Genomic DNA, 27,710 nt, shown 5'->3' on the forward strand with positions numbered 1-27,710 from the left:
CCCGCGCCGTGGCAACCGGACGATCCGCGCACATCTCGAGTCGAGCCACTATGGTTAAAATGGATTCCCTCATTTTCGGATTAATTTTTGATAAAACGAAAATACAGTCGTCGTCACAAGTTCAATGGGTTATCATCTCATATTTAAACATCAAATGTCAAGAGATACCAGAGAGCCATACACTGAAAAAAATGGACTTAGTGGGTCTTTGAATTTAAATAAAATAAACATGTATATGCAACACAAAATATTTATATTCCTTGTGTATACATAATTTAATTGATTAGGATTAAAATGTTTTGTTTGAATGTAAAATGAACACATTATTCTCACATTGATTAAAATTTATTGAATTGAATACTTAAAGCAATAAAATTGGGTTTGGACACAAAACGGCACCTCCTGAGCAGCAGGTGGCAGTATAGCTCATTGAGAAGGACGTGATTGCCATAAAAGAAGAATAAAGATCGTTTTTTTTGGGCGCCAAAATGAAGACTAAGCAGCACAGCAGTCACTGCCAGTCAGTCAGAAGAACTCTCTCAGACGGACACCACGTTATTAAAGTAAGTTATATTATTTATTTATGTTCGCTTCATACGTGATATATCTTCACTAGATAGACTATTTTTTTGTTTACAATATGTAGCCATTGCAATGACTTGTTGAAAATATTAGTTTGGAGGAGGTTGGTGGAGTAAGTCAGTCAAGCTCATAAAGAAAAACACAGCGTTTTAAAAACGTCAGCTGTTTAATGTTATTTCACGTTTGGTAGTTTTATCTGAGTTGAAAACTGTCAGCTTTGAGTTGACTTTTGAGGCACTTTTTACTCAGCGTTTTATTTGTCCTGACAGGTTTCCATAGAACAACTAACCAAAAGTTATTCTGTCCAGAGTAACGTTATACATGTAATTTACCAGATGATATCAATTGACTACATTAATAATGACATTGCGTATTAAACAAATTGTCTGCTTAATCAGATTAACAGACCCACGTCAGTTCGTGACTTCGCTACGCCACGAGCAACACTTGATTCTATTAGAAAAAGCTCTTTTTTTAAATGTCTCGCGTCTGGTATATTAACTGAAAAAAAAATCGCTTTGAAGTGCCACACCTTAAAGCTGACGTTTTCAGAAGAGCACCTTGTTGTTTTAAGATCTCATTTTGTCCAACATTGCGTCCTATAATACTTATTTCATTATTGCTCTGTGTATGTGTGGTCTTAATAATTTGAGGTTATGTGTTGATTTCACCTCTGCATATTTTCTCTTATAGGTGCCTCATCCTGGCAGGCACTACACACTCAAAAGCATTGGTAAGTAATTCCTATCACTGTTTTACTGCTGTTAGGAGCTAAATCTTATTTTTGTAACTAATATACATGTATTATTCTTTGAATCGCAGTACTTAAATATACAATGGTTGGTTAATTTGTTTTCAGATAAATGCTGAATTTGAAAGAATCACTACTGTCTTATGTTCCTGCGTGTCACCTGGACCTCCAATTCAAAAACCTGATGAAACACTTCTATCAGAAAGGAGGACATCTAGCAAAAAGACTTCAAACAATTAATGATCAAATGACAGATGTAAGTAATATAGATTCATAGACATAAAATGTGTAAACCTTGTTGGAAGTACAGAACATTTAGTATGTTTTAGTTACAACATCTTTTGGCACACGGGTCATTAAAACACCTGGGAAGATTTAAAGGGGTAGTTCACCCAAAAATAAAAATTCTCCTCACTTACTCCCTATCATGTTGTTACAAACCTGTATAAATGTCTTTGTTCTGATGAACACTAAGGAAGATATTTTGAGGAATGTTTGTACCCACACCAATCATAAGCCCCATTCACTTCCATAGTGGGGAAAAATAATACTATTGAAGTGAATGGGGCTCATGAACAGTTTGGTTGCAAACATTTCTCAAAATAAATATCTTCCTTCATGTTCATCAGAACAAAGACATTTATACAGGTTTGTAACAACATGAGAGTGAGAAAATGAGAGAATTCACTTTTGCTGTGATTGTCAGGTATGGTAGCACACACTTGAAATGTGGCCTCTTCATTTAACTCATCCCAGTGTAGTAAACACACACACCCCCAGAGCAGTGGACAGTGCAGCTGCCTTGCTTTGTAACCCATGTATTTGTAACCAATTGTAACATGCTGTGGCAATGCACATGGGACTGTATACTTACATTTATATTTGTTTGCATTGTACTAATTTCCAATGACACTTTTATTGTAACAGTAACCTTTTTTTCTGTTTCTTTAAATACATTTGTTTGTTTTGTACAGGGCATGGATGAAGTCAGCATCAGTGAGGTCATTTGAAGACACCAATGTTGGGATTTGTGCTCTCAAACAACATGCTTCTTGTGATGAAGAGGATCTTTGTATAGTCCTGGAAGCCATGAAGGTGTTGCAACATCGAGCCATGTTGTTTGAGCTGATGTATGCCTTAAACCTGAGCTATCCTGATCTCCGCTTTATTTTTGAGGAAATCCAAAAGATTTTAATGGAACTGCATTGAGAGTAACTTTAACGAACAGTTTCTTTCAGTGAAAGGATCAGAAAGACTGTGCTGCTCATTTTTGACTTTGTTTATCTGTTTTAAGTGTTTTCTCTTATTAATACATTAACCGTTTGCTGCACAGAGTCGATTTTGGAAATGGTTGTTGTATTTTGTTTTTGTTGAATCTATGATTAACAGTTTATACAAATGCTGTAGCTCTGACTTTCTGAAGGAGTGATATTTTCCAGTTTGTAAATCCATTTTATAAATAATAGTACTTACTGTTTTGCATGTCTCTTTGGAATGCAGTGTTTGTGCTTTAGCACTTCTAAATCTACTGTGATAGGAACTATTTTAAACATTTGGGTCAGTTTCACAGATGGGGCTTTTCCTAGTCCCAGACTTTTGCAATGCCATATATCAGTGCCCTTGTTTTGTCTAAAGATGTTCTCCATTGTTGTTTTTGTAAGGTAGGTTTGTTTGTAAACATTTTTGTAAAAATATCCTAATATAACTAGGGCCTAGTCATGGATTAATCTACAACCTGTTTGGGAAATTGCCCCTTTATGTATGTACTGCATGTGCTGATTGTTATAATAGTTATTGACTGTTATTGAATTAATGTGTAATGATTTAAATGAATTGATGATCTGAAAGCAGTGGTTTGCCTCAATATCACTAAACATTTGTACAAAACTCTTTGCTTTTTATGCCAATGCAAATGTATTTTGTATTTAAAAAGAAATAAATAACATTTGGATAATTATGGGTGATTATTCTGGTGCCAGAGACATAATGAAATTGCTTTAGAGTTACATAATCCCATAATATAAGCATTAAAAAAGCATGTTGGAATAACAGATGAAAATCTAGTCCCCTTACATAATTAAATTACTTAAACATTACAAAATAAATGTGTTATGGTAAAGAGAAATATCACTTTGAGTCAACATATTTGTATTAGACTACTTAAAATAATTAAAATGTTTTGGTCTGACACATAAAAATTATTTGAGGAAAATTATTTTGGTTTTAAACAATCGGATCATGTGGGACCGATGTACACATTAAAATTACGTAAATTGAAAGGATTTTTTTTTTCAGTGTACGTGACATACATGCACATCCCTATTATGAATCCAAAAGCAGTAAATACTCTATGTTTGGATCATCTTTCTAAATCTGATCTTTAATAATTTATTTTTTTTTATTCAAAATGTGGTATTTTTGGACGAATCCTACCCATATGAGGTGAAAAAAAGTATAAATAAAGACAACATGAACGTTTTTTTGTTGTTGTTGTTGTTTTAAAGGATCTGTTCTTTCATTTGATGTATCGTATGTTTATGTTTAAAGAAAAGCATTTTCTGGAAGGTATTACAATTTTGTGAAAAAATGTTGGCACTGGCTGGCAACTTTTTTTTTTTAAATGCTGGCGGGGAAAGAGTTAAAATCACAGTGAGTTAATATAGAACGGTGTCTATTAAAGGGAAACTTCACCCATTTGCATTAAGCTTTGTACCGTTAGAACCCCAGTCATGTTTTTGAATGGTCGTGCACCATTCCCTCAGTTTCCCCTGAGAGGGGAGAAAAACTGATTTCAGTGAGGCACTTCCTTCTTTCAATGATGTAAAAATCGTCATTTTGCGTCATTGAAAGAAGGAAATCCTGTATCTCTATTGAGTGTGAAAGACTACAGACACTAATTCATCATTTTTCCACGGTGGGGGCTTGGGGTGGGACCCACTCACGGTTCATACCAATTACAGATATGTGGGTGGTAATTACGAAAATATCCTAACACAGACAGAAAAAAAACGACCAGCCGCCATCTTTATGCTAAGCTAAGCTAAACAGAAGTTGTGGAGCGAGCCAGAATTCATGTTACAATAACAGTGGAAGTTAATCAATATTACATGGAAGAGGGTGATTTTACAAGCGTGATGCTCTAATCCGCTGTTCATTGCACCTTTATGAGCCACAATACTGCAAAGAGCTGAGGCAGATGTAGGAACAGAAGCCCGAGGAGTAGGCCGGAGCCTGGGCGTCGGCTGGGTAGAGGAGCCCGGTGAAGAAGCAGCAACCATCGGCCTCTGCTGCGTAGAGAAGCTTGCCTGTTCTCTCGCTGTGTGGCTTCTTTATAACATTTCTGCATCAGATAAGGATATGGACGTTTGTTTGGTGAAGGTTTCTATGCAAGAGATGAACTTTTCGCGCGTTTGGAACGTTTATTTCACGGACATGTTTCGGTTTACGAGCAGACGCGCTGCGGAGTATATAAGCTTGGATGGACTCGCGCCGTTTGCTTTCGGTTTAACATTTTTGGATCAGATAAGGATATGGACGTTTGTTTTGTGAATGTTTCTGGTCGCGTGCTTATTTCAAAGACGTGTTTCGGTTTACGAGCACAAGCTCCAAGAGCTGAGGCAGCGCGTATGTGGAGATATTATGCAGGGGACGCGTTTGTGTGGAGGATGCAGAGATAAACGGACGTCTGACTAAAGTGAGTGTTTATATTTTCTTTGTTATACTAACGTGGCATTTATGTACACAATAGCATATCTGAGCGGTGTTTTATATGTCTATATTGTGAGAGCAGTGAGGCCAATAATAACACAAATGTAATTACAGTAAACAAGAGACAAAAAGAAAATTGGTAAAACTAAATAAACATTTAAAATGCATACACTTTTTTTAAGTACTTGGAAAGACATTTGTACTGCGGATCTGAAACTGCACGTTACTGTTTGAATAAGACTTTGCTACACACCAGGCCAGAGTGTTATTGTGTGTACCACAATGTAACATCACGTTTAAAAGTAAATCATGATTGGTGTCTGTCAGACACAGTGGTGGTGGCTATTATTTTCTTTGTTTTACTAACGTGGCATTTATGTACATAATAGCATGTCTGAGCCGTGTTCCGAGTAATGGGAGTGGCTTGCAGAGCTGTGCATTGTGGTGCATAGTGGCAGTTGTAGTTTTTCATATAAATGTGCTCTAAAGTCACATTTTGTCTTTTCTCTGTCAAATAGGCACAAAATTCTACATTTATGTTACATTTTGACTACAAATATGACTCACTTTCCATAAAGATTAATGTTCCTATCGGTGAAATGGCCCTTTAACTCACTAATTTAGGTATAACGTGACACAAGTAGCTCTTGACCACTTTTATTTTTTAGAAAGTAGCTCTCCAATGAAAAAAGGTTGGAGACCCCTGACCTAGATTAACTAGGAAACCAAAACATTTGTTATTTTCGTTATTTTTCAGTTTAGCAACTAGTCAGACCACTAAAATAACAAAACCGGAAGTGAAGTTCGGATCCAGACGTGTATTGCGTCAGCGCACGTGCGTCCGATGAAACCGTCTATTTATCTTTCTCTATTTATTTCATATAAATGCAAGTTATCTTTTTGCTTATTTAAAAATGACATTGTTTACCAACTTTACATGGTCATAATAGGAGTTGAGATGCTTTACACGGTTTGCAAGTTAATTCGTTTCATATTTATAGTCTTCAAAAACATAACATAAATGATTTAGATACAGCTAAAATGGAACTGATCTTTGAAAACAAACTATAAAGTAAATACACCCGACAGCTTTCTTCATTTTTGTTGTAGTCATGTAAAACCTAGTACAAACGTTTCAAAAACATTGTGTGGTATTAACACCAACAGGGACTTTGTCTACCAAAACACACATTTTACCATTAAACAAAGGAAGTTAGAAACCAAACACACAAAAACCTAATGTGTAAGGGCGACATCTTTCCCACCCTACATTTGTGAGACCAGCTCGACACGATGTCTAGACAACAGGCCATTCATCCATTAAAAAAATGAATGCAATGATGTTTCCCGCTTGAAAAGGTTTACTCGCGAAGTGTCTAACCAAACTACGTCACCACATTTCATGTGCAACCACAGTGAAGTCATTATTAAGAGGTACCTCGGTTATTTTGCCCAAAAGTGAGGCCTATCACAACAAATAGAGATGTGACAGATGAGAAGAGGAAGCTGTAATTGGGCAACATTTCCAGGAAACAATGAATCGTGTTGAGGGTTTAAACAACACGAGGTTAAAGGTGAAACACTACAGGTTTAAACAGCACATTTAAATGGGGTTGGTCAAACCAGTGCACTGTGATCAGATTTGATCTGTTGACAATTTATTTATTCATTTTGTACTATATTCGTAAGCGGGTTGTCAGGAAATGGCACCGCTGGCTCAACCAATAGTAAGAGTTTGGGGCTTGGCTATCGGTTTTAAATATTATATTATGCACTTCTATTTGGTGCAGCCAGAACTTCATATTTACTCTTTAATCTTAAATTTGAATATAAAAAAATATCTAAATTTACACTGTCAAAAAAAGTTACAAAACTGTACCTTTTCTGTCACTGGGGTGGTACCCCAAAAGGTACAATATTTCAATGTGTTGTATACCCATAAAGGTACAAAAAAGTAGGGATGCACCGGTTGACCGGACAGAGATCGGAACCAGACGTTTTTTTGCGCAATTGGCAACCGGCCGTTTTTTGCACCCGCATGCAAAGACTACATTTTTATTATTCGCAAACATGTCTTTTGTGTAAAAGCATTTCGAAATCTGTGTGCAGGACATTAAGATTGCAAGCTGCAATGTCTGTAAAGGACAAGTTAATCGCGGAGATTAACAACAGTACATTTGCACGGCTCTCAAGTCTCACGCATTCACTGTGAGATACACGCATTTCAGTCAGTTTACACACTCACACCTTATATTTTTAAGAGACTGCTAACTTTTCCTGTTATATACAACTAATGGATGAGGCGCAGGGAAGTTATCTGTCGAGTTTAGCTGTCTCGAGTTTTTCTCGCACTCCTCTGATGTCAATCATGTGGATGCGCGGCGCGTGCACGCACAGAGTGAAAGTTAGAATAGCAAGATCCGATAAATGCTGTAAATAACGCATGTTTCTTGAATATAGCCAAATACGTGTTAAATTATGCTTGATTTATGAAAAAACTCCCCAACTGCTTTGCAATAAGAAGCTTTAGCTTACCTGAAACTAACGTAGAGGCTTCCTGAAATTAATGAAAGGACCAGAGACGTAATTCATTATTATTGCCATGTAGTACTGAACATGTAACCTTATCTCTCTTAAACACAGCTTAAAATGCACGCTGATGGCAAGTGCTGCAATCCTACTGTATATAATACAGATTTCATTTTAATTTTGATACATTTGTATTTTTTAATATGTAGAGCAATTTATTTAATTTGGATAAATTTGTTTGTCTTTCATCAGACTTACCAATTGTTATAATTTATATTTGTGCTGGTCAGTTATGAATAAAGGTAACATTGAACTGCTAGCAAAAACTTGAGAATTTGGCTCCTCCCCTAACAGATGTTATCTCACTCCAAACTTTTAAATAAAACCTGAGAGCCCTGCATTCGCCACAACAAACTTGGTCAGACATTTAAGTTCATCACCTGATAGAACACAATACATATCAAAAGTCTGTTGATAATGCAAAACAGGCAAGACCATCAGCCCTCACTCAACCATCCATGTCATGGTCGGTATCAGCAGATAAAAACATTTATTCCCACTATCGGACATCGACCGATTGTTTAAAAACAGCCAATGATCAGGGCAGATTACATCCTGGCAGTGGGCGCATTAGAACTCAAATGGTGTTTTATTTTGAATTGGGTGACAATGACAACAGAACAGCTTTGTGTCCGAAAACAGATCGGACGAAAATTAAACACACATCCGTTTCCGATTTATGGACGATTTTCGGGATTCCCTCTGCATCACGGAAATAATACAACTTTAAATTATAAACAGAACACACATTTATCTGCACAGAGGGATGTATTTGCGAATATGATAGCACATGTTCGACGCATTTCCTCCTTTTGCAGCCACTCTTCGTCCACATTTCTTGCAAACTGGATATCCATCTTTAAGGAAAACATGCGCTCATTTTTGGGATACCCAAAGTATTCCGATAATGCAAATTTTATTTTTTTCTCAGTGGGGGATAGAGGTTAGATTTTGTGTTCTCTGGCTCTGAAATTTTCTCTGCTGTACATAAATGTGTGGCGTCTAGCAGTCATGTGAAATGAAGTAGCATATGTGCTGTAGCACAGGTGAAATCTCCTTTATTATATTTTTTTCAAAAACCGGTAATAAGCAAATGTTTACGGTATGATAATTGTGCATGTTAATATCATGTTATACCGTCATACCGGTATACCGTTACAACCCTAATTGATTGGTATCAGTAGATGTCATTCTAAATAATTTAGTGCTGGGCAAAGATTAATCGCATGGAAAAGTGCCAAGATAAATTTAACAGCTTGGCGATTCAGTATCATTGCAAATGTTCAGGTTCATTACCTCTGCAAAAATTAAATGGGCCGTGTTATTGTATTAATCTCAATGGAACAAAATTAGGTTTCTAAGAAAATCTACACTGTATCTACACAGCAACCTCCTACAAACAACTCCTACAAAACACGCACACCTAAATATGCACAAACTTATGAATTATCTGCAGGCTAGACCAGCCACGGTTGGGTTACTCGAGTTGTGAAATGGAGTTGTGGGAAGTACAGTAAAGGGAAGTTGCATGTTTATGTGCAAGAGAAGAAAGAGAAGAAAGTTCTTGGAAAGCTCGGACCCGTGCGTCATGCGTCCATGGTCAGGATTCTTCAGAAACCCGTGAGTGTGATGAAACGACCTGAATGTCTGACCACAGGCACCAGCAAGGAAAGGGTGGGGTGAGGGGGGTGGGCATTTACTGTACAGATACTTACGTACATATGACGAGTCACCTAAGCATGAAGGGGGAAGGATTAGATGTTATCTGGAGTTTTTTTATTTTTCACGTATACGATTTGTGTAACATGATTGCAGTAGTGAGGTTCAAAGAAATAAGATAACATTTGATTTTTTCAAAAGAAATCAAACCGCAGCCAAAACCAAAGATTTAAATGGCAAACGTTGGCAACTGAAACTGAAAGCTGTATCTTTGACGTTTATCAAAGCACCAACTCTGCAGACCACCGCAAGCGAAAGCCAATTTTGCTAAGTAAGCAAATGAGAAAGAAAGATATGTAATTTTTTTCACTCATATGCATATCTTTCCCCTCGCTGCCAAATAAAAACACAATTAAAGCTTCAATATGTTGCTTAATTCTTATATTGCTGGCAAAATCATCATAATATATTTCATATTTCGCCCCAGCCTGATTCAGAGTACGGTATTTACGTATCTTGATTTCTTGAGGTCATTACCTGTAAACTAGTACTTTGGTCAGAGAAGGGGGAGCTGAAAAATGTCGTCACGATACTCATCACGGTTTCCGTCACATAGCCTTCTAACGTCGTGTCAGCATGTTTGCGGTCGCTCGTATTGTTGCAGACCTGGGTGCAATACAATTAAAAAAGTTGTGAGTCACTTGCTTCGGTAAGTACAGAACTGATTCACCAATTTCCTGCGCTAAAAAAGCAGACATGTAGTCAGGTAACAGCCCTCGCATAAACAAACAAACAACAAATCATCACTGCGCATTACAGCTTGTGAGCTACGGTTGCTATATTGAGCCCTGATTACCCTGCAAATGTCGACCAGAAAGTTCTCGAAGAGCTTCCACATGTGGTTGCTCGTGTAGATCTCCTTCATCTCCACCTCGGTGTCCACATAGCAATGATTCAGGAAGTTAATATAGGCGATTTTCACCTAAACACAGAACATAGTGTAGATACAGCAATCCCACAAATCTCTGGTTTGATAAACTGAAGGATTGCATTGCTTTAAACACTACTGACCTCAGGGATGCAGTCCTGGTGCGTTACAACCCGGACAATATCGTCTAGTGGCAACAGCGAATTGCATTTGATCTCAGTGTAGACGTTTTTGCCCTCCGTGCAGACGGCCAGCAGCTCCACCAGGTGGATGTGGTACATAAGAGAGCTGTTTTCATCCATACGTTCACGCTCTGAACGCATCATCTGAACGAGGGTCTGGAAGGACGCTCGGTCATTATAAAAGACCAAAACATCCTCTCCAGAGTTCACCAACTGCAAAAAGAAACGCAGGATGATCTGGGTTGAAGGTTGCGGCTCAAAGTGATTCTTTAAATGGTTGAAACATCTACCTCAGCCATTACGATATCCTGGCATTTCTTGATAAATTTGTTCTCGGCCTTGACGATGGTTTGCAGGAACTTCAGGTACTGCACGTGCCTGCCGTGTGTTTCGATGCAATGGACAAAGTGCTGCACCACACGCTCGTTCATCTCACTGCACAGCTGAAAGTTGTTCATGAAGATGTGCTGCATGGTGATGGCCTCCAAGATCTACAGACCAAAAAACAAAAGAAGAAATAGCTACATATGTGCCAGCAGAACTCATGTGTACATCTCACATCCTTGCACATTTGCTTATTACGTGTTTTTAAACTCCATTTTTTTTTTTAAATATGCTCATTTTCCAGCTCCCCTAGAGTTAAACATTTGATTTTTACAGTTTTGGAATCCATTCAGCAGATCTCCGGGTCTGGCGCTAGCACTTTTAACATAGCTTAGCATAATCCATTGGATCTGATTAGACCATTGGCATCGTGCTCAAAAATAACCAAAGAGTTTCGATATTTCTCCTATTTAAAACTTGACTCTTCTGGAGTTACATCGTGTACCAAGACCGATGGAAATTTAACCCTTTAGGCGCCAGAGGTTTTTTCCTAAAACATTTAATTTTGACATGTTACTTTCAAAAGGCTATATCTTAAACGTGATAAGAGATAGAGACTTTCTGTAAATTAGAGAAATATTAAGGATGAAACACTTTATGGAGGGAAATAAAAATTAATTAAATTTAATCATTAAATTTGCATATTATGACGTCATATGTGGCAGCCATCTTGAATTTTCATGAAAAGTCACATGTTTGAATGATAAAATGCAGCACTTCTTTCCCCCCAAAATGTCCCTCACCTTCTGTATGCTATATTGCACAATACTGAATGCTCAGGTAAATAGTAGGTAGTAAACAAACTGATCTGCGCGCCGATAGACTAACGTTATGCATAATGGCTCCTCTGCCCCGTGTAATGTAACTCCGCCTCTGCTCCTGCTACGGCTCTTTGATTCGGCTCTTTCGGCTCAAGCACTGGCCCTACATTTTAGTGATGGCAGTCCGGCTCTTTTCATAGATTCGGCTCTTCTGGCTCGGCTCCCTTAGAAGAGCCGGCTCCCCTGCATGCGTCTGAAGATTCGGCTCTGCTCGTTCGCTACAAAGAATCAGCTCTTAGAGCCGCTCGTTCGCGAACGACCCATCACTAATGGCCAGATCTTCCTCGCATGCGCCCCGAGTGGAGAGAATTTGCACAGCTTGGACTATTGCCTTTACTGTCGCCGTGATTGTGTGCACGGGACGGAGCACTGGAAGTCGTCCGCTCGCCCGACAGACTCCCAGGGCCCGTCGGGAAGACGCAGCTCGCTCTACATTGCTGGCACGGTAAAAAGACTGGACGCGCATATTACCTCCAGCCTCATTCCCCACACCTGTAACACGCCCGCCAACCCGATGAATTCTCCGACCCCGTGTAACATTCCCACCACTGACATTGGGCAAAGGATTCATCATGTGCTTGGTGTATAACTTAGCTACACTTTCACTTTGTCCAGCCGCACGATTGCAAAGCAGGGGCGCGTCTGAATCGTGGTCACTAAATGAATCACCAGCATCTTCTGAAGGCAGATATTCCCCTTCGTAATCATTGTCAGCGAATATAAGACCCAATACTTCATTGCAGGTAAGCTTTTTTGATGCCATTATATGATCATGTATTGAAAAAACTCGCTGAGGTTATCGCTCTGATAAAATGACTCACTTGCACACTAGCTTTGCTGTTGCGCACTTCAATGCGCTCTTGCTCTAATAGTTTGTATAGAAGCATGATGTTTTTCTGAGTCGGGTATAAAGTATGACATGTCTGCCATCTAGTGGAGGGGGGGGATGAACGAAATTTGACACCCTATGTGACAAAATCGGCAGTTACATTCAGTGACGCATCTTGTCGACAAAAGTCGACCGTGGCGCCTAGAGGGTTAAAAGTTGCAATTTTCTAGGCATATATCGCTAGGAACTAAACTCTCATTTTGGCGTAATAATCAAGGACTTTGCTGCCATAACATGGCTGCAGGAGGCGCAATGATATTACGCAGTGCCTGAAAATAGTCCCCTGCTATTGAAAGTTACTAAGGGGATTATTTTCAGGCGCTGCGTAATATCATTGCACCTGCTGAGAGTATAAAATGAGAGTATAGTCCTAGCCATATCGGCCTAGAAAATCGCAACTTTAAATTTTCCGTCGGTCTTAGTACACGATGTAACTACAGAAGATTCAAGGAAAAATATCAAAACTCTTTGGTTATTTTTAGCGCGATGCTAATGGTCTAGTCAGATTCAACGGATTATGCTAAGCCATGCTAAAGTGGTACCGCCAGACCCGAAGATCGGCTGAATGGATTCCAAAACGGTAAGAAAAAATGTTCAACTCTAGGGGAGCTGGAAAATGAGCAAATTTAAAAAAAAGTGGAGTGTCCCTTTAAGTTTATCATGTTCCACGGATGGAACCGACATACAATATTTTTTGCAAATGCAATACAATCCTCATCGAACCAACTATTCTGATTTTTTGTCAGAATAGGTGCAAACACAAGAATGCATGTTATTGAGCATCTTTATATAATTTAAAATATGGCAAATTATCTCATTCAATGCCAATACCAACCGTATCAATGACCAGACAATGCAATAAAGGCTTACATCAAATCTGAGAATTGTTCCTGTCATGATGATCAAAAATGTGTTTATTATGAAGCAATATAGAAACTGAGAACTGAAACATCAGTCAATACAAACGGCCTTTACCCAGCAACCAGTCGAGAACAATAAAGCAGAAGTGATCTTAGGTACAGTATGACTGTAAGATGCTTACCCCCGGGTTCAGGAACAGGTTGATGTGTTTGTGGAGCAGGGCTTGGTTCTGCTGGTTGCCTGCACAAAAGTTCTGAAGAAACTCGTGTGCCAATTTCATGATCTCCTGCATCCGGATGTCTTCACCCTGCCATGGTAAAACATACTGTAGTGTATATCTTTACATAATTACCACAATAATAATTGTTGGGACATATTTTGGGTGACTTTAACACGTCATTGATGTCATTCCTTATTTTTGGTTTCTTTTAAATTATTTGCTTCAAATCAAAGCTCAAGTTCATGTTTCTGTTTAGGACTGAAACTGGACAGGGGATTTCCAGAGCCCAGCATGCTTTGCATGGGACTAGTTGGGGAAAGTAAATCTCTAAATTAAGCATTATTAAATGTGCTTTTTATTTCAAGAGTTTCTGTTATTCAGGTGTTCTGGTGCTTGCCGCTGTGGTGAAGAAATGACCTTGTGATTATGCTAATTTAAGTCACCCGATAGTTCACCAGAGAAAAAAAATTCTCTAATTATTTACTCACAAACCTGTATAAGTTTCTTTGTTCTGATAAACATGAAGAACAATATTTTGAGGAATGTTTGTAACCAAACTGTTAATGTGCCCCATTTATTACAGTGGAAGTGAATGCAAGGTATACATACACTCACCTAAAGGATTATTAGGAACACCATACAGATACTGTGTTTGACCCCCTTTCGCCTTCACAACTGCCTTAATTCTATGTGGCATTTATTCAACAAGGTGCTGAAAGCATTCTTTAGGAATGTTGGCCCATATTGATATGATAGCATCTTGCAGTTGATGGAGATTTGTGGGATGCACATCCAGGGCACGAAGCTCCCATTCCACCACATCCCAAAGAAGCTCTATTGGGTTGAGATCTGGTGACTGTGGGGGCCATTTTAGTACAGTGAACTCATTGTCATGTTCAAGAAACCAATTTAAAATGATTTGAGCTTTGTGACATGGTGATTTATCTTGCTGGAAGTAGCAATCAGAGGATGGGTACATGGTGGTCATAAAGAGATGGACATGGTCAGAAACAATGCTCAGGTAGGCAGTGGCATTTAAACGATGCCCAAATGGCTCTAAGGGGCCTAAGGGGGGCCAAGATAACATCCCCCACACCATTACACCATTGCATTAATAAGAAATTAAACAAGTGTTCCTAATAATCCTTTAGGTGATGTATTTTATCAGCCCTACAATGGGATTTAAACTCAAAACCATTTGCACTGCTATTGCAATGCTAGGCTACAGGAACACCTATCATTGGATGAAAAAATGTTTATGCTTTGATACAACAGTACATTTATTCAGTTTGTTGTGGCTCAGATTAGAAGACTAGACCACACTGAAAAAGTCTGCACCTTCTCATAAGGGATCTGAAGAAGCTCTAGGACCACAGAATGAGCCCCCATGTTCCTCAGGAGCCTCTGCTGCTGTTTCTTGCTCTTCTTCCCCGATGGTCCTTCCTGGACGCAAAGTTTACTAAGACGCAGAAGGATCTAGATTTAAAAAAAAAGGGACAAGAGATGTAACATCATCCAAGGGAAAAAAAACAACACTAAATGACAATCAGTCATGGGACGCACTCTGATGCAATGTGTATGCCAAAATGTTTTTTTTTGTCTGAAAACAGTGTAGTTTGCAAAATTGTTTACAATGGAAGAGCTGCGTTTACTCCACACTTATTATTTACCCATGGCCTAGAGTTGGAAAGTGTTCAACTTTGGGTAAAATGTCAATATCACTTTTACTCAGCTGCACAATCATAGTGTGGAAGGGGCGGGACAAATGCCATTACAACCTCCCGGTGCAAAACAGAAGAAGTATTTCCTCCAGACATGTACCTCAGCACTGGCTAACTACTGTAGATGTGCTTTAGTCAAGGGCGCTACATAATACGATTTGCCATTGTTCATACATTAGCACACACTATGTTATATAGCTGAATGTTCATCATGGTGAAAGACTCTTTACCTCCTTGACATCTTTGTAATTGTCGCTGCCATTTCCATCTGACTTCTTTTTGTCCGAACTGGAGTCTCTCTATATTAGAAGCAGACAGGGAAAAGAATAAATGTGAAGGCTATGAAACATCACATATAATATGTTCAAAGTTATCCAACATAAACAAATGTGAATTCAAATAATCAAGCTTTGGGATAACGAAAACTGGCAAAACAACAGTAAGCCTGAACCACGCCATGGCGTTCAATCATGGTAGCAAGATTATATTTGGCAATTGAACCTTTTCATGAGATCAAGCTTACAGAAAGATGCTTGTTTTGTGTTCTTAAAGGGACACTCCACTTTTTTTTGAAAATAGTCTGATATTGAAAGTTTCCAAGGGGACTATTTTCGGGCGCTGTGTAATATCATTGCGCCTGCTGCAGCCATTTTAAGGCAGCAAAGTAGTTGATTATTACTCCAGAATAAGAGTATAATTCATAGCCATATCGCTCTAGAAAAATCGCATCTTTTAAATTTCAGTTGGTCTTAGTACACGATGTAACTACAGAAGAGTCAAGTTTTAAATAAGAAAAGTATCAAAACTCTTTGGTCATTTTTGAGCACGATGCTAATGGTCTAATCAGATTCAATGGATTATGCTAAGCTATGCTAAAAGTGTTACCGCCAGACCCAGAGATCATCTGAATGGATTCCAAAATGGTAAAAATCAATTGTTTAACTCTAGGGGAGCTGGAAAATGAGCTTATTTTCAAAAAAATATATCTCCACCGTTTTTTTGTGGTCGGATTCTGCAGTAGGTCCGTCGCCAGCATCCATGTCATCGCCCTGTCGCTTATACACCCAGAGCTCAGACTTCTCCACGTTAGATCTCAGCTGGTCGAGGTCCGATTTGATCTGTTTGTAGTTGTCAACATCCTGACTGGTGACTAAAGGCTGGACCTGCATTGGAAAACAAGAAGGTTGAACGAAGAACCAGGCAAAGATGTCAATGAAACCTATGGACATATGGTGGATACCTGTTTGAAAGACATGAGTACTTCCTGCCTCTGACTAAAGTGTCTGAAGAGAAGATGCAACGCTCCAGAAACAAGTGGAGGGTAGTCGTGCATGGTGAGATGCAGCAGAACCCTCAAAAATGTTCTTCCACCATGATCATCAAGATCCAGAGGCGTGTTTTCCTCACTAAGTAAGGACAATGTGTTATATTTCTTGCATAACCTTGCACCCAAAAGGTCTCTTTATTTTTTTTAAACTGACCTTCCACCAAAGATTCCCTCTGCTTGTTCCTCAATGTTCTCAAAGTCCAGAGCTATGAAACCAACAGAGACACTCAAATAATTTGCATAATACCTTAGGAGCACTTGTGGTTAAAGCAGAGGTGAAAACCTACCAGGGATACTATTAGGCCCATCTGCATTTGCGGCCGACACGGCATCTGTTTGCAAGTTGCTTTCATCAAACTCTCGCTTGAAGATGCATAGCAAGCAGGATATCCTGTAGTCCAGTCTTACATTCAGAATAAACTAAGCAACAAAACCACAAAGGACTTTAAAGTAGGTCAACAATAAAACATTTTATTCACAATTTCAAATATGTTTTCTTCTTAATCTCCTCTTAAAGATATCTACTCGTTCAAATCTATTTCTCTTTTCATTTACTAGACTCCCAGATTGTGGCATTATGGAATTCTGCTAACCTGTAGGATCTCTATGATCTTTAGTTTGGTGTCCATCACCAGAATGTCTTCTTTTTCTGGTTCTGTCTGGGTCTTAACCACATCACCATCTGGTGGGACAGTAGGAGTTGTGGGTAAAAACCCTCCACCCCTTAGCACAACCTGGGTCATCAATTCCCCAACACCATGGATGGATCTCATGACGTTGCTACCTGAGAGAAACATCAAAATGAAATTGAAAATTCTTGGTTGAATAAGAGCTGCTACATACCTTTGTGTAAAATTTCACCAAAGTTAAAATTTGACAGAGATCGTTCTTATTATGCTGGAATAACATTTCCATCAACCAATCAAATATAAGGGTTGGGTTTGAGGTTCAGTTTATGCACTTAAAGGAATATTCCATTTTCTTAAAAGAAAAATCCAGATAATTTACTCACCACCATGTCATCCAAAATGTTGATGTCTTTCTTTGTTCAGTCGAGAAGAAATTATGTTTTTTGAGGAAAACACTACAGGATTTTTCTCACTTTAATGGACTTTAATAGACACCAACAATTAACACTTAACTCAACACTTAACAGTATATTTCAACGGAGTTTCAAAGGACTATAACCAATCCCAAACGAGGCATAAGGGTCTTATCTAGTGAAACGATTGTCATTTTTGACAAGAAAAATAAAAAATATGCTCTTTTAAACCACAACTTTTTGTCTAGGTCTGGTCCAGCGCGACCTAACGTAAATGCGTAGTGACGTTGGGAGGTCACGTGTTACATATATAAAACGCACATTTGCGGACCATTGTAAACAATAAACTGACACAAAGACATTAATTAGTATCAGTTGACATACAACAACATCGGAACGGTCCTCTTTCAACACACTTCAACACTGGGGCGGAGTTTCGCGTTGTTCTTCTGTGACCTCTTGACGTCATGACGTATTGCGTGGGGTCACCTGGCGCATCACGACCAGATCTAGACGAGAAGTTGTGGTTTAAAAGTGTATATTTGTTATTTTTCTTGTCAAAAATGACAATCATTTTGCTAGATAAGACACTTATGCCTCGTTTGGGATTGTTTATAGTCCTTTGAAACTCCGTTGAAAAAAACTTGTTGCGTGTTGAGTTAAGTGTTAAGTGTTGGTGTCCATTAAAGTCCATTAAAATGAGAAAAATCCTGCAATGTTTTCCTCAAAAAACATAATTTCTTCTCGACTGAACAAAGAAAGACATCAACATTTTGGATGACATGGTGGTGAGTAAATTATCTGGATTTTTCTTTTAAGAAAATGGATTCCTTTAAGGGAATAAGTCAAATTTACAGGCAAGCTTGAGCACAGGTCTACATAAAACTTTACCTCTGGAATAAAAAGGACAATAAAATAAGGTTCATAGTTTAACCTTATTTTATTGTCCTTTTTATTCCAGAGGATTAGGTTTCACCAGTAATTAATTTATAGAAATGTCAGGAATTGCAGGACCAACTATGGATGTTGTGAAGTTAAACTTTAGTATGCTAAATAAATTACTTTTTGATTCATCCCCTTTTTCCATTTTGTTGATAGGATAGATAGTGCTGACGTGAACGCAGTCCAAAATGGCCAGCAGGATCTTCGTCAATCGCAACAGATCGCTAAAGTTGTAAAATCCGAAGTAAATGAGGTTTCTTGCTAAATTCACAACCTTATAAAAACAAAAGACAAGGAATTACTAGTGTCCAAAGCGGCCCACATTTTTTTTACATGTGGTAGCTAACAAATGACTTGCCTCGAAAGTGAGTTTGTTTTTCTCTTTGTCAGAGAAAGGAACATTTTGAGAAACCACTTCCCTGAGGTAGTTTTCCACGAAATCCATAGTGAGTGCGAAGCGTTCCTTTATCTCGTCTCTGGTGGTCCCGTCGTTATCGTAACTAAAACCAAAAAGACATGAGTAAATAAACCAGTGGTTCATTCAAAGTGCCTTTTTTTTTAAAAACCAGGTGCCAATTAAACAACATACTCATCAATGGCGATTTTGGACGGGATCTCAGACCACAGCCTGGCGTATTTCACAGGCATGACCTGTTCCTGCGGATCGCGATCCACGTGCATGTGAAGCATGAGCCGGCAGAACGAGGCACGGAGGTCATAGGGCAGATCTTCGTCTGACATGCAGCGCAAGATCAAGTCTACATCCAGCTGGCCTGATATCTTCTCGATGGCCAAGTACTGGCGGTCCAAACACATGCGTGCAAACAGATTCAGCTGATATCTGGGGAACAAGTGGACCAGGAAACTGCATCATGGAAAGAACTATTTTTCCAATGTTCATTTAATGATGAAATTACATTTTATAAACAGAATATATTTTATACAATGTAAATGGACATAGCAGACTCGTAAGACGTGCTATTTTTAATGAAAATCACTACTGTATGCAGTGGTGGAAAAGGATGATTGGCTAGAGGGATCCTAGTTGAGGACATGTTTTATATTTTTAAATGGGACTTTTGCAAGACGTCAAATAAACGTTTTTTAAGACATCAAATAAATCTTTGGTGTACCTAGAGTACATATGTGAAGTTTTAGCTCAAAATACTATATAGATAATTTATTATAGCATGTTAAAATTGCCACTTTGTACATGTGAGCAAAAATGTGTCGTTTTGGGTGTGTCCTTTCAAATGCAAATGAGCTGATCTCTGCACTAAATGGCAGTGCCGTGATTGGATAGTGCAGATTAAGGAGCGTTATTATTATAATAAGATCCCCTTCTGACATCACAAGGGGAGCCAAATTTTAATTATCTATTTTTTCACAAGCTTGCAGAGAATGGTTTACCAAAACTAAGCTACAGGGTTGATCTTTTTCACATTTTCTAGGTTGATAGAAGCACTGGGGACCCAATTATAGAACTTAAACTTGGAAAAAGTCAGATTTTCACGATATGTCCACTTTAAACCACAGATGCAGAACATCCCACCATATGTACAAATCCTCTACATCAGGGGCGGAGTGGGACCAAAAAATCTACCGGGAAATTTCGTATACCACCAGCCCTCTGTGGTAAAAAAAAAATTTTCGTAGCCTATTTGTAGTAAAACTAGGGTAGGCTAATACAAATCGTAATCAATTTGCCCAAAAAAAAAAAAGTTTTCATAATAATAATAAAATCTTTAAATCATGGCTAATTTTCCTAAATGAGTAACTATACAAAATGATACCTGGTTGAAAGACGGAGATGCGCACCTCAATCAACTATTACATAACAGAGCGAGACCAGAGATGAATGTGCTCATAAACGGAGTAATATGAAATAATTTGTGCATCTTTGAATAACTGTAAGAATATTTCATTTAAATATAATTTTTGTCATATAAAGTTTTGAGAGATAGCCTAATAATGTCCACGGTTATTGCTTATTTATTTTAACGCGTTTGGCGCATTACCTCAGAGTTTATTTCAGTAATATTGCTTTTTTCCCGCTAATAATAATACAATTTACATGCCAATCCTGCTTCCTTGTCTTTTTATTCATTTCATTATGCTGTAATGTTAATTTATATGTGGATATGAGACGTTCATTGCAGTTATATAATCTCGTCTAATATTTAAATCATATCTGGAATAATGTATGCATCTTTGAATAACTGTAAGACTACAGTTCATTTGAAAATAATTTTTGTCAAAGTTTTGAGAAATAATAATGTTGTGAGGATATTTATATATTCAAGTTGAATACTCTCGTCTATTAATATGGAAATCTAATAGAAATCTAATAGTAGGAAATATAAAATGTTATACTGCAAAGTTACCCTTCTAAATTTTATTTATGATATATACCCATATGGAGATAAACCTTTGCAAATGTGCTGATTTTATCCATTCAAGTACTGACCACCAGGCTAGAGATTTTAAACATCCTTAATCCACACTTTCTATCAAATAGTCTCCGCTTGATGGATCAATCCGACCGCATATATGTACTGCAATAAACAGGCATTCGGCGACGCTGCTTTTCACATCAAAGGCCGACAGGCTATACAATTTGGAGAGGGGCCGTTCAATAATCCCCCTATATTTTTTTAAAATCCTAAACATGGTTGGACCTGCCTAACAGGTTGAGCACTTTTATATAGCCTACTGTGTTGAGCAAAGAGGCTGCACAGTTTGACCAGCGGGAAGCGGCCGCACATCAGGCCCCCAGACGGGGTTAACTTGCAATGTACTGTATAACTATTATCAGACCGGCCCTCGCAGCCTCAAAACACTACCGGCCCACCCGGAAATGTCCCGACTCTCCCGATGGCCACTCCGCTACTGCTCTACATTTTGTAAATTCTCTACACTTCGAAATTCTGTAACTGGATTTTCCAGCCATGCTTATAGGTTTCGATTTATATGAATGTAGGTGGTTCATGTAATTGCATGTTTTGGTTGTGTGACTGGTCATTATTATTATCATTAGGTAAATTTCATAAAGTAACTGTTGCATAAATAATAATTATAACATATAACATTAATTAATTGTTTTAGATACTGTACAGGTTATAAATCTGTATTTGTAAAATCTTTGTTAGTTTCACTTAATATATTTAAGTAGTTTTTGTTATTCCTTGGTTTTGCCGTAACACACATTGACCCCTGGCTTGTATCTTGTTGCCCTATGGCTGTTAGCTGACCTGTAGTAGCTAATGACTTCCTGGTCCTCTTTCTGGCCTTCTTTGGCATCTTGTGCCAGCTCCCTGACGCTCTTACTCCTGATCTCCTTATTACTGGCCTTCCAGAACAACCAAACCTCCTCTTCATCCTCCTCTGACTCCACAGGACCTTCTCCTGACTCCACCTCAAACCGGGACAACACCAGTTTGGGGCAAGAGTAAGAGAGAGTGTGAGAGGCAAACAAACCAATAACTACAAAAATTGTGCAAATCGTTCTTGCTGATGTGTACTATAGGAAACGGTTGGTCTCACTTGGTATCTATAAGGATGTCTGCGTTGGCGACGTTAAGCACGGCATTGCAGATGAGCTCTTGAGTCACAGGAATGGATTTATTCATGGACACGCACAGATCCGAAAGATAATCCAGAAACCTAAACATATTAAAACACATCTGTCTATCTATCTCTGTCTGAGAGATAAAGCACAAAAGATCATTGTGTCTGCAGTGAGTTTCTCCCACCTTGGTTCACGATTTTTTCTCACAAGGCTCACAAACGTGTCAATTTCTGCTGCCGTAATGTGTTTCTCCAAGAGTTTGCGGTTGTTGTGGAGGAGGGCCGTTATCGTGTCCTCAGCCAGCACGTCGTAGCCGATCTGTTTTTGCATGAAGCGAAACTGCTTGGCGATGTATTCCTGAAAAGAGGGCATGAAGGGATGAAGTGATTCATAAAAAATTGTATATGCCTGAACCTGTCACCCATTATAAGAGTTAATGTACACCGAGCAGGTTGTGTACGCAGAATAAACCCCATATTAAACCCCATATAAACATAGTAATTAGGATTCACCCTGAAAAAGTATATTTCATGATAAAAAAACATTATGCCACTTATTACATGGCTACTTGCCACACAAGTAAATTATTGGCCACGAAATATTAATGGCAACAGAAATGCAAACCTTTAGCGAATAAAATCTGTTTTCTAGCGGCTTTAAGCCAAGAACCGAAGTACAAACAAGAAGAGCATTCAGTTTGAGTTATTAGTAAATTTCATTTCATACGCGTTGTTAATTCTACATATTTATATTTAAAGGGGCCATGGCACAAGACTTTTTTAAGATGTCAAATAAATCTTTTGTGTCCACAGAGCACATATGTCAAGTTTTAGCTCAAAACATCATATAAATAATTTATTAAAGCATGTTAAAATTGCCACTTTTGTAGGTGTGTGCAAAAATGTGGCGTTTTGGGTGTGTCCTTTAAAATGCAAATGAGCTGATGAAATTCAAACACTGATCACAATGATGGTGGTTTGTTGCAATTAAAACTCAATTGTGCTTTTCTCTGCACTAAATGGCAGTGCTGTGGTTGGATAGTGCAGATTAAGGGGTGGTGGTATTATTATAATAAGAGCTCCTTATGACATCATAAGGAGAGCCAAATTTCAACAACCTATTTTTTCATGTGCTTGGGGATAGAGCTGCACGATTCTGTATAAAATGAGAATCACGATTCTTTTGCCTAAAATTAAGATCACAATTCTCTCACGGTTCTCAAGAACTTTGTTAATTTTAAAGATGTACAACCTCTGAATATTGGTTTAACATTAGTTTATACAGGTGTAAAGAATTATGCTTCTGAAAGTTTCAGATAAGTGTACATAATCTTTAAATTCAGTTAATGTTAATTGTAGAGTTATTATGAATTCATTTTATTTAAAGAAAAAAATTTAAATATAAATTTTAACTAGACATGGATTAACATTACTTTATGGTAATGAGGTATGATGCGGTTCGGCGCCAACCAATCGGAAGGTGGAAACCTCTGCTTGAGAGATTTCAAGAGAATGCATTCGAGCGTTTTTTGATGCTCTCGCTGGCACATGAACGTCCATCGGGTGAATTAATCTACATGCACGCTTAATCTTCACGCCCACTACACTTGGGTCAAATACAAGAACACGTAATTTAAGCAGTCAAGTGCAAAGACAGCAAGTGTGGTTATTTGGACACAGCCAATGTTTCCCCCTGTGCTAAAAACCCTTTCGGAAGGGATAAGATCCAGAATAAGATCCTTTTTTTGGTACTAAAACAACGTCAAGGTTGTTGTCGGACGTACCTGCACATTGCCCTGCCTCACTCATTCTCTTTAGTTTCTGTTTCTTTCTGTCCAACTTCTCGTACCAGTGGAGCGAACACGAGCACAAGCACATCTGGCTTGCGCAATAATAAATGAGACGTCAAGACGTCATAGCGGCCGCTGTGATTGCGTGTTGTCGAGAGAACTGACGAAACTGCGTCTTTCCTCCTTAAAAATATAATTACCTGAATCGCCGAAATGCTGAATTAAGATCGTTTGGGGGGTCGAATCGAGATCACAATTTTTTAACGATTAATCGTGCAGCTCTACTTGTAGAGAATGGTTTACCAAAACTAAGTTACTGGGTTGATCTTTTTCACATTTTCTAGGTTGACAGAAGCACTGGGGACCCAATCATAGCACTTAAAGGGCCCATGACACAAGACTTTTTTAAGATGTCAAATAAATCTTTGGTGTCCCCAGAGCACATATGTGAAGTTTAAGCTCAAAATACCATATAAATAATTTATTATAGAATGTTAAAATTGCCACTTTGTAGGTGTGTGTAAAAATGTGCCGTTTTGGGTGTGTCCTTTAAAATGCAATTGAGCTGAGGAAATTCAAACACTGATCACAATGATGGTGGTTTGTTGAAATTAAAACTCAATTGTGCTTTTCTCTGCACTAAATGGCAGTGCTGTGGTTGGATAGTGCAGATTAAAAGGTGGTATTGTTATAATAAGAGCTCCTTATGACATCATAAGGAGAGCCAAATTTCAACGACCTATTTTTTCATGTGCTTGTAGAGAATGGTTTACCAAAACTAAGTTACTGGGTTGATCTTTTTCACATTTTCTAGGTTGATAGAAGCACTGGGGACCCAATCATAGCACTGTAACTTTTCATGCCATGGCCCCTTTAAACTTGGAAAAAGTCAGATTTTCATGCCATGGCCCCTTTAATTTTTTTAAAGCACACCTATTTCATTGCTAAAAACAACATTATTTTGTGCATTTGGTATAATATAATGTGTTTGCGTTGTTTATGGTTAAAAAACACATTATTTTCTACATACTGTACATTTTTGTAGCTCCAGATATCCTGCCTTCCTCAAACACATTGGTTTGTACAAAACTCATCGATCTGTGACATTTAAACGTCTTGTGTTATCTTTAACCGAAGGTTAAACAGGTTTTCCTCGCAGGAGCTCTGCATTAGTTAAAAATTAGCTAATTAAATATATTTAAATAAATATTTATTGCTCCTTACCTTACTTATGAGGTTAGTAGCTGTGTAATAAGTGGGATAATATACATGCAGCCGGTTGTTATCCCACAATATTTGGTTTTTATTGCGAAATATTTAATATAGCTGCGATAACAACCTGATGGCTATACATTATCCCTTAAAGGATATCAAGCACGTTACTTGAAGGATTGTAGGTCAATGGACCAAATATCACATCCATTAACTTCAGTATCCTTCCTCCAGGTTTTATATTCAGTTAGTTCAATATATGTGTGTGTATCCTTTGACAGATTTTTTATTTTGGTCACAATAAACTTTTTATCATGCCTTTTCGCTATTCAAAAGACTTTTATGATATCTTAAATTTGATCGTTTTTCCTGTTTCTCAGACCACAGATCTCATCACACCGTCATCAAAAATCATGCAGTAGGGTACAGATCATACATTTTAAAATTGCAATTGCAAAAACAAATATTTCATTACTTATTGTGTCATTGTATAAATTAAATAAACATGTCATGTCAGCTTGGAGAACAGGCCACTTTTTACAAGGCCATAAAACTCAAAAACGGCGTGCAGTTTATTAAATGTGTCAAGAATTCAAAGTGTTCATTAGAGATATGTAATGTTGGAAACCACAGGAAGTCACACTAATGTCTGCATGCTGAGATACCATCTAGATGTGCATGATTGTATCTGAGAGCGACAAAATGAAGTCAATTCAGTACAGTAAGCAGAAAACTTACAATTACTTGTTTAAATCAACATCCAGTGTTTCTAGGAATTTTTCCAGCTGTGGTGGAAAAATCAACATGCAAGCAGCATATTTACAGCATTAACAGAATATAAACTAATATGCATTTTATCATTTTCATGCTGTCATTCTATTTTCCTTACTTGTATAGCCTTTTGCTTTTTTACTATGTCTCTTTACTGTTTGTTGTGTACAAATATGTTTGTTTATATACATCGCCTAAAGGATTATTAGGAACACCATACTAATACTGTGTTGGATCGCCTGTCGCCTTCAGAACTGCCTTAATTCTACGTGGCATTGATTCATGAAGGTGCTAAAAGCATTCTTTAGAAATGTTGGCCCATATTGATAGAATAGCATCTTGTGGGACATCCAGGGCACGAAGCTCCCATTCCACGACATCCCAAAGATGCTCTATTGGGTTGAGATCTGGTGACTGTGGGGGCCATTTTAGTACAGTGAACTCACTGTCATGTTCAAGAAACCAATTTGAAATGATTCGAGCTTTGTGACGTGGTGCATTATCCTGCTGGAAGTAGCCATCAGATGATAGGTACATGATGGTCATAAAGGGATAGACATGATCAGAAACAATGCTCAGGTAGGCCGTGGCATTTAAACGATGCCCAATTGACACTAAAAGGGGCCTAAAGTGTGCCAAGAAAACATCCCCCACACCATTACACCACCACCACCAGCCTGCACAGTAGTAACAAGGCATGATGGATCCATGTTCTCATTCTGTTATGCCAAATTCTGACTCTACCATCTGAATGTCTTAACAGAAATTGAGACTCATCAGATATGGCAACATTTTTCCAGTCTTCAACTGTCCAAATTTGGTGAGCTTGTGCAAATTGTAGCCTCTTTTTCCTATTTGTAGTGGAGATGAGTGGTACTCGGTGGGGTCTTCTGCTGTTTTAGCCCATCCGCCTCAAGGTTGTGCGTGTTGTGGCTTCACAAATGCTTTGCTGCATACCTCGATTGTAACAAGTGGTTATTTCAGTCAAAGTTGCTCTTCTATCAGCTCAGCCCATCGTCCTCTGACCTCTAGCATCAACAAAGCATTTTCACCCATAGGACTGCAGCATACTGAATGTTTTCCCTTTTCACGTCATTCTTGGTAAACCCTAGAAATGGTCGTGCATGAAAATCCGAGTAACTGAGCAGATTGTGAAATACTCAGACCGGCCCGTCTGGCACCAACAACAATGCCACGCTCAAAATTGCTTAAATCACCTTTCTTTCCCATTCTGACATTCAGCTTAGAGTTCAGGAGATTGTCTTGACCAGGACCACACCCCTAAATGCATTGAAGCAACTGCCATGTCATTGGTTGATAAGATAATTGCCCTAATGAGAAATTGAACAGGTGTTCTTAATAATCCTTTAGGTGAGTGTAGATACGTGTGCATCGGTCTTTCAAAGCAGTTTTAATGTTGTCTGCAAGTTTATGTTTAGCATTAAAGTTCCCTGGCATCAATTTTCAACCTACAGGTTACTTCATTATTTTGATTGATATTGTATGGTGAAAACTAGTAAAGTTCCTGTAGGCCCACCTGGTTCTTCCTGTAGTCCTGCTGTGAATGCCGTAGCACGCGGTAACACAATCTGCAGATGTGTCTGAACGGGGCATGTCTCTGGTCACCCAGCTCTTCCAGACGTAACATGGGACCATCACCACTGTCTGTGAACGGAGCTTGGAGCAACTTGAATATCTGAGAGAGAAGGGACAATAAAAACAGACTGGATTTGTTTTTGAGTCATAACTAATCGCGTCTGCAGT

General features: G+C 38.4%; 1 protein-coding gene and 1 long non-coding RNA gene across 22 annotated transcripts in view; one reads left to right on the top strand and one right to left on the bottom strand.

Annotated features, from left to right (window-relative positions):
* The window catches only part of itpr1b (inositol 1,4,5-trisphosphate receptor, type 1b), a 163,794-nt gene that overhangs the window by 89,800 nt on the left and 46,284 nt on the right, over positions 1-27,710 (bottom strand). For 11 of the 21 annotated variants that reach the window (XM_055183309.2, XM_055183306.2, XM_055183312.2 and 8 more), the window contains exons 17-36: positions 27,484-27,642; positions 22,359-22,531; positions 22,150-22,269; positions 21,858-22,043; positions 19,196-19,447; positions 18,965-19,106; positions 18,727-18,880; positions 17,216-17,406; positions 16,910-17,042; positions 16,777-16,828; positions 16,536-16,701; positions 16,288-16,458; positions 15,526-15,594; positions 14,913-15,050; positions 13,536-13,661; positions 10,690-10,890; positions 10,361-10,612; positions 10,146-10,271; positions 9,827-9,955; positions 9,346-9,363 (exon numbers count right to left, since the gene is read on the bottom strand). In XM_055183309.2, coding sequence (XP_055039284.2) covers positions 9,346-9,363; positions 9,827-9,955; positions 10,146-10,271; positions 10,361-10,612; positions 10,690-10,890; positions 13,536-13,661; positions 14,913-15,050; positions 15,526-15,594; positions 16,288-16,458; positions 16,536-16,701; positions 16,777-16,828; positions 16,910-17,042; positions 17,216-17,406; positions 18,727-18,880; positions 18,965-19,106; positions 19,196-19,447; positions 21,858-22,043; positions 22,150-22,269; positions 22,359-22,531; positions 27,484-27,642 — 2,958 coding nt within the window. The remainder of the gene's footprint in view (positions 1-9,345; positions 9,364-9,826; positions 9,956-10,145; positions 10,272-10,360; positions 10,613-10,689; positions 10,891-13,535; positions 13,662-14,912; positions 15,051-15,525; positions 15,595-16,287; positions 16,459-16,535; positions 16,702-16,776; positions 16,829-16,909; positions 17,043-17,215; positions 17,407-18,726; positions 18,881-18,964; positions 19,107-19,195; positions 19,448-21,857; positions 22,044-22,149; positions 22,270-22,358; positions 22,532-27,483; positions 27,643-27,710) is intronic. The other 10 variants (XM_055183320.2, XM_055183318.2, XM_055183317.2 and 7 more) reach the window with 1 other exon arrangement.
* On the top strand, positions 483-3,287 carry LOC129423807 (uncharacterized). Its single transcript, XR_012373258.1, has 4 exons — positions 483-563; positions 1,276-1,315; positions 1,442-1,589; positions 2,308-3,287. It is a non-coding gene; the product is annotated as an uncharacterized lncRNA (long non-coding RNA).

This window comes from Misgurnus anguillicaudatus, chromosome 14 (assembly GCF_027580225.2).
Source record: "Misgurnus anguillicaudatus chromosome 14, ASM2758022v2, whole genome shotgun sequence".
Classification (NCBI taxonomy): domain Eukaryota; kingdom Metazoa; phylum Chordata; class Actinopteri; order Cypriniformes; family Cobitidae; genus Misgurnus; species Misgurnus anguillicaudatus.